Source organism: Cherax quadricarinatus, chromosome 28 (genome assembly GCF_038502225.1).
Source record: "Cherax quadricarinatus isolate ZL_2023a chromosome 28, ASM3850222v1, whole genome shotgun sequence".
Classification (NCBI taxonomy): Eukaryota; Metazoa; Arthropoda; class Malacostraca; order Decapoda; family Parastacidae; genus Cherax; species Cherax quadricarinatus.
This window is the reverse complement of record NC_091319.1, coordinates 25,776,111-25,789,624: the sequence shown is the minus strand read 5'-3', so window position 1 is coordinate 25,789,624 and position 13,514 is coordinate 25,776,111. Positions and strand designations below refer to the sequence as shown.

The window sequence follows — 13,514 nt, the reverse complement described above, 5'->3', positions numbered from 1 at the left end:
ATAACAAGGAATGTAATCCCGTGAATCAAGTAATACCCTAGGGAAAGGAAACTATGATGGTGTTGGAAGACATTTAAGATCGGAGAAAAGTGACAAGCTGGGTTCTGCAAGGATTGGTTCTAAGATCAGTACTGTTTCTGATGTATGTGAATGATATGCCAGATGGGACTGAGCTAGAGTGATCTTTTGCTCTCGATGTAAAACTAACGAGGTTAAAAACTAGAGACAAGGAAGGGGTACAAATAGATCTGGACAAATTACAGGATTGGTCAGGTAAGTAAATACTTCATTTCAACCCTAACTAATGCACTATTAAGAAACACGTGATATCACAGTATGCAGAGTACATACTCAGGAACAAAGACTTCAGACCTCAAAGCATATCACTTGACGCACACATCAGGCAAGTAACTCATAAAGCCAATTCTTGTCTGGTAGATCAAAGAATAACCTTAAGGAATCTCGACAGTCATAAAAAAAAATACATGCAGCACCAATATATAACTCGCCTGGAAAAAAAATAATCTTGAGAAAGGGCAGAGGTACGCAACACGACTGGTTCCAAAGTTGAGGGCTAAGAGCTACGAGGAGAGGCTAAAAGAACTGACTCTGATGACAGAGAAAGCTGGAAAAGGGGAAGATATAACAGGATACAAAATTCTCCGGAGAATTTATAGGATAAACATTGAGAGGTGTGGAACAGGTCCGTGGAGAACATAGTTTAAAGATAGTCAGAGATGAGTCGGAGGAATGCCAGGAAGCACCTCTTCAGCCTCAGGATGGTCAGGAAGTGGAATGATCTTGAAAGGTGTAGTAGAAGCAGGCCCTATACATAGTTTCAAGAGGAGGTACAACAGGGCCCATGAGGTAGACAAACTGGAGAGGCGGGGCAGGATACAACAGTTTTCCATGTTTTCTACCTACACTTCAACTGGTTATCTATAATTGTATTCCAGAGCAGAGTAATATGGTCACTGAGTGTCACTCCAGTCACACTCTCTAGCCTGCAGTAAACTAGACTCTCAAGAACAATAAATTACCAAAGAATAAGCTCATTCAGAATGTACCTACCCACTGAAATAGCACTTCATGTTCGATCTCGTCGTCAGAAAAACAAGCCATTGCATTATATTGCTTAAATAACATACCTTGATAGAAGTAAATAGAATTTTATTGCAAAGTTATCTTTTGTTTCAAATATTTCACAAAAAGACTGTCTTAGTGAAAAAAGTGACTAGGCTCAAGAACATTGTCAAGGACAATATTTGAAGCATTTCATCAACTTAGCATTGAGTGATCAAACCTTCTCTGTTTGGGTAACAAGCTATCAGCTCTGTGTCAGTGTTAACTAGGTTAGTTACACCACAAGACTACAACATAGTACATTTTTAGACCCCCGATGAAGAATAACTTTTCAATGTCAGTGCAGCAGATGACTCGTGTAAAACAAACTCTGACTATTTTAAGAAGGAACTGAAAGAAACCGAGAATTCAGCTGCTCAAGAACTCTGTCCAAATTGTTTGCTAGTAGCATCAAGCAGCATAGTCTGACGATGAAAGTGAAGATGCAACGAAGATTTAAGATTTAAGGTGAATGTTATGAAGATGTAGCCAATATTCTCAGCTTGAGATCATTTTCCACATCACAAAAGGCAGCATCCAAAAACGAATGAATTGGTATTCATGTTATCATACAAAAAAGATAGACAAACATGTGACAATTGCAGTATTTCCTACAAACTAAGACCCAATGGACTAGTGGAGATCAATTGCGATAGTTCTTCCCATCTGTGGCAAACCTAGCCAGAAAATGACTTCTCTCCCCCCTCCCCCCGGTCACTTTCCTCTTCAACATAGTGAAAGATTGGATGGGAAAATAAACAAATGTTGTATAATACAATACTTTATTGACTAAGTTTCACCCACACAATGGGCCTCATCAAGCTGCAGATCTGTTAGTGACTTGATAAAGCCCACTGTGTGGGCGAAACTTAGTCAATGAAGGATCGCGTTTGCTTTCATTTTTCCATCGTGTCGGTATTTTATACCATTTCTCTGTAGTGAAAGACTGTTCATTGAAGGAACATTTACTCTCCTCATAGGAACAATTAGCTTCCGAAAGAGGGGAGATGTTGAAGTCCCCTTAACTTCAATTTGAGATTAATTTGAGCTAGTAATGTGTTTATGGTTTATTCTTAATTTCAGATATTAGAATAATGTACTGTGTGGTTTTCCCAAATTTTTTTTTCATTAAATTTTAACTTAACTTCAAACTGGATAATGGAGATATCAGTTCGATTTAATAATTGAGGGAGGTTGTTAGTTTTGAACAATAATTTTAAATTTTCAATTCGCAGTTATGTTTTTCAGTTTTCAGAATATTTTTAAAACGTCAGATTAACAGTATTAAGAGTGTTGGATAATTTAGTTTCAAGTTTAATATAGCTGGAAATTATTCAGAATTTTATATTCGTAATTGATTTCAGTGTGTCTATATCAGTTTAATGTCATTGACAAGGCAGAGAAATTGTTATTTAATTAACTTACCTGGGTTATTTAATAAGTATCGAGTAGTAAGCATACCCCTTACGTAGTGAACATAGGAATGATAAAAAAAAAGTGGAAAAAGTGTTCTCTGACAGTTAGTATCTGCCAATATTTTAGCATCTTCCCATCCCTTCGATACAAAATTACACACGCGCGCACGCTCGTGTATATACGGTATGCATTCGCATATAAATAGGGCATCACTACACTTATAACGGGGGATGGGGGGGGGTGGAAATCAGTCATGAGGAAAATGGGGGAAGAAAATGTTGCATGGGTGGGAAGCATGTAGGGAAATATTTTTACAAACCGTGGGGAGGGGGAGTCTGAAAAATGTAGGGATTTTTGAAGTCTCAACACTAGTACTGCTTCCCAGTGTACAGATCTTGTTAAAAATATTTATGCTTTCTGACGCTGAAAGACTGCTCAATAGTGAATATAATTTACAGTATGCCAGATCTTTCTTCATTTACTCCACCTTGTATACTGACTGGAGCGATCAGTATTATGCAGTGTGATAGACTAATGTAACAAAAGTCGTATAAATTTTTAGTTAATAATTTAGTTGGATTGTGTTTAAATTGTTTCTATTGTATTTATGGTTTAGCTGGATTTAACCAGCGAAAATGTGCAAATTCTTTGTTTTGGATGTCTGTTGGCATGGATTGTCTGGAAAAATGAATGAGACATGAATGTTTGACCCTCCTCTTCCCCTCCCCCAAAAAATAATGTGATCTGACCAAAGATGTGTCATTATATCCTGCATTTTTTTCACCCTGAAATGCGTTACATGTCGGTCGAAAACAGTGCTACAATACACTGCCCTGCATACCATTTGAAAGGAACCAGGAGGTACAAATCCCTTAAACCATGGAGACACTAACCGTAGTAGTTAAAACCATTCAATAAGACGTTTTAGTGCCAGGAAGCATAAAAATTATGGCAAAAGAAAAACGTTTCACGACATCCGAGCGTTGCTGGATTGAAGGAAGTCAGTGGTCCCACTATAGAAGCTTAGATATTAATGCTAACAAAAAAAAATTCTCTCAACAAGCAATACATCATTTGCTTTTGCAAATATTCAGGGCCTTAAACCACCCAACAGTAACAATAAAAATATTGTTTATTAGTGGACTCCGCACGGAGTCACTCAGTATTTGCCGTTTTCACACTTAGAGAACTAAATATGGATACCCTGGTGCAACTTGGATTCGACAGAAAGAACAAGCAACAAGGGGCATTGGCCTATATGTCAGTGTCTTTCATTTGCATAGTGTTGCAAAACACCACACATGTTGACACTGAAGTTTTGGCAGTGAGAACTGAGAAGCAACACCCTAGTCATTGTGGCTGCACATAAGCCGGCGTAAACCTTTCCAACAGTTCAAGGAGCAATTATCGAGGATTATACTGTCTGGAAAATCTTTCAACCCTAGCCGCTAGATATTTTGTTGCTTGATGTACGCCGGTCCCGACCTGCATGCATGCACGCACGCACGCCGGTCCCGACCTGCATGCATGCACGCACGCACGCCGGTCCCGACCTGCATGCATGCACGCGCGCCGGTCCCGACCTGTATGCATGCATGCACGCACGCCGGTCCCGACCTGCATGCATGCACGCACGCCGGTCCCGACCTGCATGCATGCACGCACGCCGGTCCCGACCTGCATGCATGCACGCACGCCGGTCCCGACCTGCATGCATGCACGCACGCAGGTCCCGACCTGCATACACGCACGCACGCCGGTCCCGACCTACATGCACGCACGCCGGTCCCGACCTGCATGCACGCACGCCGGTCCCGACCTGCATGCATGCACGCACGCCGGTCCCGACCTGCATGCATGCACGTCCCGACCTGCATGCATGCACGCACGCACGCCGGTCCCGACCTGCATGCACGCACGCACGCCGGTCCCGACCTGCATACACGCACGCACGCCGGTCCCGACCTGCATTCACGCACGCACGCCGGTCCCGACCTGCATACACGCACGCACGCCGGTCCCGACCTGCATACACGCACGCACGCCGGTCCCGACCTGCATACACGCACGCACGCCGGTCCCGACCTGCATACACGCACGCACGCCGGTCCCGACCTGCATGCACGCACGCACGCCGGTCCCGACCTGCATACACGCACGCCCGTCTCGACCTGGTCAACACGAACAGTCATGAATGTTTTCACCAAATTCAGCATAACAGCAAGGATCAAATAATTTGTCTTTAACAAAACATGCTGGGAAAATATTTTGAACAACATGGATCTGAACCAGTGTATTGCAAGAATTAACTCGGGCACTTGAAGTATGCTCTAAGCACATATTATGAAGAAAAATAAGAGACAAATAGTCCCTCAGGAAGTCGAATTTCAGTTTCCCAAAGCTGCTAGGCTATCTGAAGTGCGGAAGCAAGCACTGGCTAGAGAAATGGAATGAATCAGTCAAGAGAGGGAGCTAGCTAGCTAGAAATGGAATGAATCAGTCGGAGAGAGGGAGCTAGCTAGCTAGAAATGGAATGAATCAGTCGGAGAGAGGGAGCTAGCTAGCTAGCTAGAAATGGAATGAATCAGTCAGAGGGAGAGGGAGGGGGAGGGAGGGGGAGAGAGGGGGAGAGGGAGGGAGGGAAGGAGAGAGGGAGGGGGAGGGAGAGGGGGAGGGAGAGGGGGAGGGAGAGGGGGAGGGAGAGGGGGAGAGGGGGAGGGAGAGAGGGAGGGGGAGGGAGAGAGGGAGGGGGAGGGAGAGAGGGAGGGGGAGGGAGAGAGGGAGGGGGAGGGAGAGAGGGAGGGGGAGGGAGAGAGGGGGAGGGAGAGAGGGAGGGGGAGGGAGAGAGGGAGGGGGGGGGGGAGGGAGAGGGGGAGAGGGGGAGGGAGAGGGGGAGGGGGAGGGAGAGAGGGAGGGAGAGGGGGAGGGAGAGAGAGAGAGAGGGAGGGAGGGTGGGTGGGAGGTTGTGTGGTTAGAATGTTTTATTCTTCGATCTAGCTTTTATTTCCTCAAGTTTTCAATAGCGACGTAATTGAAATTTGTCCTAATTCATATTTTTTTCCTGTGGCCCTTTGGAAGACTTGGTTTATATCCACTTGGCGATTTGTAGTATCCTCATTGGATGACTCTTGCAAATTCTAGTATCGTCAGTACATATCTTGTCAGATGTTAGGACGAGGAAAAGGATGAGAGCGAGTACTGTACCTTGTGGAACAGCTCTTTACTGTAGCCGCCTCTGACTCTGTCTACTATTACTTTGTGTACTAATTGTTAGAAATTTATAGATCCATCTACCCATTTTTCCTGTTATTCCTTATTACTCATTTTGTGTGGTATTGCACCATGATCGCACTGGTCGAAGAATTTTGTAAAGTTTGTGGATACAACATCTGCATTCTGTTTGACCTCCAGTGCATTCAAAATATATAAGTGGTCCAGTAGTTGAGAGGCAAGAGCGACTTTACCCTCGTATTTAGGCTCCCTCTCAATAACATGTTTAAGGCACGCGAAAAGGGTTTCTTGCAGTTTTTGATAAACACGGAGTTTCAAGAGTCTTGTCCTGGGGCAGAGTGCATGGACTTGTCGTAAATTGTTTTTTCAAAGTCCAGTGGTGTTAGTGTTATATCAGAAATTATGGAGATGTTACCAAAATTTTGAGTCATAAAATTCATTCAGATTATTGACCCTCATAAATCTGATTGATTGATTAATGGTTCACCGAACACTGTCATATCGAGACTTCAGTATATCTCATTTCTTTGGTGTTATTGGTGTAAGTCCCATCTCGTTTCGGCAAGGGATCAATACAAGATGTGGTGTCTGCCCTAGATTTGGCATATGAAAAATATTTTGGATTTTTCAGTTTTATTTATTGATTCAAGTTTACTATTTCCTGGATCCTGTATAATTCACTTAAGTTCAATATTCTATTTCTCCAGCCACGGCTTCCTTCCGTATTCCAGATAGATTAGCTCCTTTAAGAAGCCTTCGCCAGTAGAGGGAGTCTTTAGTTTACGTCTTCTCTTCTTTTTTTACTTAAGGGAATGTGCCTTGAGCATACCTCAAGTGGCACAGAGTTGATCCTTTCTTGGCACTGGTTCGGATCCGTGTATTTAAGATATCTTTCTAGCGTGTTTCGTTAAGGACATGGTTAATTTGATCCCACTGGATGTTCTGTTATTGAAGTTGAATTTGGTTAAGACAGTCTTAAATGAAATCATTTGAAATCATTTGACTGATCAGGACCCCTGAGATCTGAACTACGATTATGTTGTCATTTGAATTAATTGTTTGATGTTATATTTCGTACCAGGTCGTCATATTAGTGAAAATAAGGTCCTGTATTTTCAAGTCTTGCTGGCTCCATTATTTGCTGGCTTAAGGTGAATTTGTTGCTGACACAGTAGCTTGTGTGTGTGAGAATTTTCATCTAGGCTGCCTCCTGGAGTTCTGATATACCGTTATTTGCCACATTTTCCCATTTTAAATGTCTTAAATTTGTTTAGACTAGATTTTGCCACCGAAGTGGCTGGTTTATTGTGCACCCCATATCTGTTCTGGAGACGGTAGCGCAAGAGCATATGAATACACAAAAGACCTAGGAACAAGGCCCCAAAAGGGTTAACAGTAGTACATTTGGATTTATATCTACAGTTCGTTTATCTGTTGCAAGCAATTTTAGGAAACTTGATTAGTATCTTATTTTCATTAATAAGATATCTTGACATGTCACATAGGTTATTATACTGTGTATCCTTCTCTTCCTCACTGTGGACAATTAAGCACATAGTGTTCAGGACAGTAACCATAGGCCTTACCACAATTTACATTTCGTTTGATCATCATCTGGGTGTCTCCCAAACTGCCAAAGTACTTGTAACCAAGCTTAAGCCTGGCCATTGCAACATCATTCTGTTCACATTGCAAGTTGCTCCATAAACATACTTATCTACATTCATTTTATCATGGTTACAGATCTACTAAGGCTTCTTTGGATTCCTATACATTAATTTTCATGATTTACTTCTCTTAATATTATTCCTAATGCTAGACACCGATATACCAGTTATATTCTACAATCTCTTCCAGGGTACTCCTCTTGGCTAACATATCAACTTCATCATGAAGGAGTAATCCAATATGTGATGGGATCCATAGTTGCACATTAATTCCTTTTTCCTGGAGTTTTTAGTGTATACCTGGCTTCTCCAATGAACATGTTAGTCATGCGAGTCGAGAGCCTTCTGTGATGGCAGAATCAGTAACGATGATAGTAAAGCTCGGTGTCATAAGTTAGCTTTAGCGCCATCAGGATTGCAAACAATTCAGTTTGTAATGTAGATGCCCAGTTGTTAATTCTTATGCCTAACTCAAATTTATTATCGTTCTTAACTAGGGAGGTGGCAACAAGAGCAGATGCAGCCCTGCCAGAAGACTCCTGCATAGATCCATCAGTGTATATAACTTATGATAACTTATTACTACCAGCTAGGCGAGAAATTTCTTCTTGAGCAGATGTTTTAACAAGTGATTTAAGGAAGGAATTACTTGCAATGAGCTTGGGGGAGGGGCTTGCAGGTATGTGATATTAAATGAACACATCCTCCATGGAGGGGTGACATGCTCTTGTTGTCTAGTGATACAATTCATGCAAGTTATAAAACTTAATTCCATGTTTTCACAATCCATTTAGATCTGTGAGTATTTACATCTAGACATTTAGTAAGATTCAAGGTGATGCGTCTTGTTCATTTCCTAAATTCTAATACCGGGTAGTGTTAATCTCAATAATCCTACTGCTGATAATGGAAATACTAAGTTCCTTCCTCATATTAAGAACCTTTGTAGAGTTGGCACAACCAAGAATAATTCTGAGAGCTTTATTTTGCATTAACTCCAAGGGTTGGAGAGAACTTTCTCTAGCTAATATCATCGGAGCAGCATAATCAATTAAGGATCTAACATAGGCTATGCACATCATTCTCAAGATTCTCACATTAGCACCATAGTAGAGGTTGTAGCCAGCAACAGCTTTGAGAGCATTTAGCCTATTTTTACATTTCTTTTTTAGTTGGTATGGTGGATTTATTAAAGGGTACATCAACACCAAGGAATCTGTAAGATTTAATGTAGCTAATGTTTTCACCCTGCAAACAGGTACTAGGTGGAGGATGTAGTTTGCTTATCAATATCCTTGTTTTAGAGTAAGATATTATGTTGCCTAATTACAAATTACTTGAACTTCATTAAGAATGGTACTCATTGTCTTATGACCTGTTGTATGGTTCATGTCATCAGCATAGATTATAGCTGTATGTTTGGGTGAGGCAGGTAGAGCATTTACGAGAGCATTAATCAGAACATTAAATAGCATGGGACTGAGAACTCTCCCAGCGGCACACCCAGGGGCATTTCTTTAGACTCGCTTGTAAAGTCTTGGTAGAGGACAGCGAATCTATTTGATAGATATCCTATTATCCAACAGAGTAGGCTACCACCAGTATTCATTTTGGCTAGTTCGTGTAGTAAAACGGTTCTGTTTGCGATATCAAATGCAAATTCTAGACCAAGAAACATGGTGAAACTAGGAGAGGTGTGTGCAGTGAGGAAGATGGAAATACAATTCTTCACACTTTTACCTTTCATGAAACCCATAGAGATGAGGGGAAAGTTGGTGTCTGATTCTGAAGTACAGTCTTAAGTATCATTGAAAAGTTTTACAAAGACAACTAGTTAAGGAGATCGGTCTAAATGTATCAGGCTGTTGCGGCTTAGGGATAGGCACAAAGAGACTATTGGTCCAGGAAGTAGGAAGAACACCCTCATTGTAACTGAGATTATCCAGTGTTAACAAAAGGTTATCAGGCACGTGCCTTTAAGTTCTGAGGATATCATAAGTTATACCATCCTCTCCAGGAGCAGTTGATCGACCTTTAGTTAATGCATTATCTAATTCATACGCGGTGAAGAGGCAGTCACTCATCAATAGTTTGGCTCATAAAATTAATAAATTTAATTTTTTCTTCAGTAGCACTCTACACGTTTTTTACTATGAGGTGGGAGAGTTTTGTGCCAGGATGTTTTGGACCAGTTATTTATGAGGTCATTTCTTTTTCAAGTGGAAAGGGATGAGCAATATTACCAGTCTTTTTCCTTGTCTTATTTATACCTTCCCAAGCCAAACTAACAAATTGTTCCCATTCCTGTTGCCTAAATCCTTGCTTTCTATTCCTTGCATTTGTTAGTGCAGCTTGGAACGTTCTGAGCAGGTCTGGGGTTCTACATTTACGGTATGCTTTACCAATCCTCCCAGGTGCTGCTCGTGTTAAATTGTGTAGCTGTAGATCATCATAGTATTTACCTTGTTTTTTTGTTGCCATTTATAGTGGATGATTTGTTTTCTATTCCTGCCAACTTCATCTGTGAGTACGGTCTCAATAGTGGCAACTAGATTATCATTGAATTTTTGTGTGCCAATGGGCTCGTAATTCTTACTGAAATCACCAAGCAACAAGATAGTTCCTGATCCACAAGTTAGTTCCTGATCTGCCGGACTGTGGTTCCTACGTTGGACTGTGAGAGATCAGCAGTAGGTCTTGATTGATCAGCTTGATCCACCCGGAGGCATGGTCAGGGAACAGGACGCGGAGGCAATGACATGAGGAACACTTGGTAGACCTACAGGCAGGTAAACTATGGCTTAAATATTATCGTTTTTTTAGCAAATAAAGGTTTCGTAGCCAGCTCACTGTCCGTATTGCAGCAAAACTATTAGTATTAAATTTGTCTGTAAACCTTCGGTCTAAAAAAAGAGTCACTAATAAATGCACATATTCAGCATAATTTTCAATAATAAATAGGGGAAAAACAAAAATCGGGGGGAAACGGGGTCACCAGCAGGGAGGAATGGGGGGGGGGGTTAAGATGTGGCAACCGTGGCAGGCAGCAGCAGCAGGAGGCAGGAGAGGCAGCAGGCAGCTAGTGTGGCTCCAGACCTGCTAGTGAGAGGAGTCGCGCTTAGTTCATATCACCACACTTGTTCCTACGTGGCATTACCACGTCACTGGTTGTCATCATCTCTCCAACTTTCCTGTGTGTAGGATTTGTCTTCGTAGTTAATAGTGAAATATTGTGTATTCCTCGATGTAGACGATGACATATGGATTAGTATTTAAAACGAACTTGTGAATATAAATTCGAAACAACGCACTCTGCAGGAAAATATTTTTCGGAAATCGATTATGAGTAATTATTGAAACTAGATAACGGATAAAATTGCAAAAATGCAAGCCATGGATGAATCATTTATAGGTAAGTAAAATAAATATTTTGGCCAGTCCTTGTATAATGGTATCAGTATTTGCATAACGAAATCCGATTACTTTTGCCACATTCAGCAAATTCTTTTTTCTTTGACAAAACCATTCCCCCAACGTGCTTGTTGTGTATTTATTTCACATCTCAGTCAGCAAATACGTTTATCTAAATTTCCCAACACTAACGATTGAATTTTTTTTTTTTTTACATTGATTACTGATAGGGGCGGTGTGTATGATGGTATTGCAATATGTACATTATTATTATTATTTATTATTATTATTATTAAGGGGAAGCGCTAAACCCGTAGGATTATACAGCGCCTGGGGGGATGTGGGATGTGGAAGGCATTCAGGCTTAATTTGGGGAACTGGAGCACAGATCTAATTCCCTAAATCAAGAGCCCCTCACCAACATCAAGGAACCTTCCGAGGGGTGCAATATGTACAAAAGAATTAGCCATGGTAATGTGACTACTAGGCAATATTTTTTTTTTTTTTTTACCGCATCTGCAGCTGCTCAGTTCTGACATTTTAAAGATAATGCCAAGAGTTAACTGTTTACCTAACGCAAGACAGTGTTCCTATTGTACTGTCTGTCACAAAAGTATATAGTGATGAGTAATGTTTCACTGCATTACTTACGTTGGTATAATAAGTCACGGGTTGCTTGACAGAAACCACCCTACTCTTGTGTCAAACTTTACCCTGTTTATTAAACGTTTTGCACTGCTAGTTTTTCTTCCTTCATTAACACGTTAGATCACAAGTAAATCTTAGACTTCTCGGTTTAATGACACGTGAGCTTAAACTAGGACATTTTTATTTAAACAAAAAATGTACAAGGTTCGGTCCTGGGACCTTGATCAGTCCCCCAGGACCGAAACTTTTTCTAATGTCCTAGTGTACGCTTCACTGTAGTTTTAAACCAACGTTTATAACAAACGTCTACTTGCACTCAATATAGAGTTATGATTGTTTTGCCTGTGTTTATTCCCAACCCTGCAATATTTCCTCATCAGTCTAGGATGCCAGATCAGAGACCAGGTAATGATCCCCGAATAGTTGAGATACAATAAGGCGACTTTATTGCGAACTCTCGTTCATATTTCATACAGAAGTACAGTTAACTCTCAATATAGCTTTCTTTTATTAACCAAACTTTGATCTATGTGCTAATAACTTGTTTTACATGATACACTGGTGGAGCAAATGGTACACATACTTTTATATTCCATCACACAGGATGGCTTTCGTAATCCTTCATATAAAGGGGGGGGGGATTCATGGTTGAAATATTGGCATTTCGGACAATACGGTACAGTACGTAAAATGAACATGTGTGTTTTAGTAATGCTGATATATTAAATAAATAAAATACAGTAGAGATAGTCACAATACCGTGGTTGAAATAGTCCACAAATAACTTGCACATATTACACACGACGTTTCGGTCCGACCTGGACTATTAACAAGTCACTTGTGACTTAGTGATCCAAGTCTAACTGAAACGTAGTCATAAGTTTGTATGTGCGGATTATTTATATATGGTATAAATAATTTAAATACCCAATTCCTGATGAAATGTCACAGAAATATGATATTAGTTAACAATTTAAGTGTTCCGGTGTTACTAGGGATTACTTGTAGTGATTATTAGTACAAAAGGATTTATTAGATTCATATACACCTAAGCCATATGTTGGCATATTACCTTGCTTTGATACCGAGTAGGATCACGCAAGGTCCAAATAAATAGATATGTCCTCGAAGTGGCGATTCCGTTGGGCCCTCCGGATGAGCAACAAATTGTACTGGGTTCTACAGCTTTGTTCCTGTATGACTCTTTTGCTGACTGTGAGGGGTTTACCTGGAGATCTGGAATATATCTCCATAGCCATCTTCCTGCAGCTGTTGCTGTGTTGTGGAGCGCATTCGATGGGTTTGTTCACGGCTTTATACCCCCCCCCCCTCCCCACGTAGTGACATTTGGGAAAGTTTTTTTTAATTGCCTTATTGACATTACCGACTTAATGTTTATTTGACTGCTTTGGGCTATTTTAAGTGATTGTATTTATTGTTTTGGGTCAGTATTTGCTTTATGCCCGGGTATTTTATGGAAATTCTTCAGTATCTATTAAGTGGACTATTTTTGGTAACAACCAAATATAGCCCAGCATAGTCTAACTCCTAGGTTGGGTTATTTTGGGTTAAGTCTAAATTCTGAAAAAAAAAAACTTCCTATTTTCCAAAAATGTCATTTGCAGAACCCACTAAATATTTTAATATTTTTATATGTTACACGATTGTAAGTTCAAATGTTTTTGTACCAGATATCGCCCACAATAATCAGATTCCAAACAGTTAATTTTTCCCGTGGTCTGGCTAGTATTTATGAAACTTGTTGCAAAAACAGCTGAAGGATTTTATAGGTTCAAGTGCTTCGTAAATCAAACCACTTCCTTCACTCTTTAAGGCAGGGAAGGGATATCTAACCTTTATTAAAGCTTGTGCACCCCAAATCAAATTTATCCCAACATATGCCCCATTTCAAAATTTTTCATAGCAAAAATAAGGATTGAATTATTCAAAATATTTGTTGATTATTTATTGACTGATTCAAAATACATTTCACAGTTTATCGACCTGTATTTTTTTTAA

General features: G+C 40.5%; 1 protein-coding gene across 3 annotated transcripts in view; it reads left to right on the top strand.

Annotated features, from left to right (window-relative positions):
• qtc (quick-to-court) overlaps positions 1-13,514 on the top strand; it is a 398,802-nt gene that overhangs the window by 38,598 nt on the left and 346,690 nt on the right. For 2 of the 3 annotated variants that reach the window (XM_070089493.1, XM_070089490.1), the window contains exon 1: positions 10,514-10,848. The exons of the other annotated variant lie outside the window; for it this stretch is intronic. In XM_070089493.1, the coding sequence (XP_069945594.1) occupies positions 10,821-10,848 (28 nt within the window). In that variant the 5' untranslated portion in view covers positions 10,514-10,820. Of the gene's footprint in view, positions 1-10,513; positions 10,849-13,514 lie in introns of those variants that run through there. 3 annotated transcript variants of the gene reach the window in all.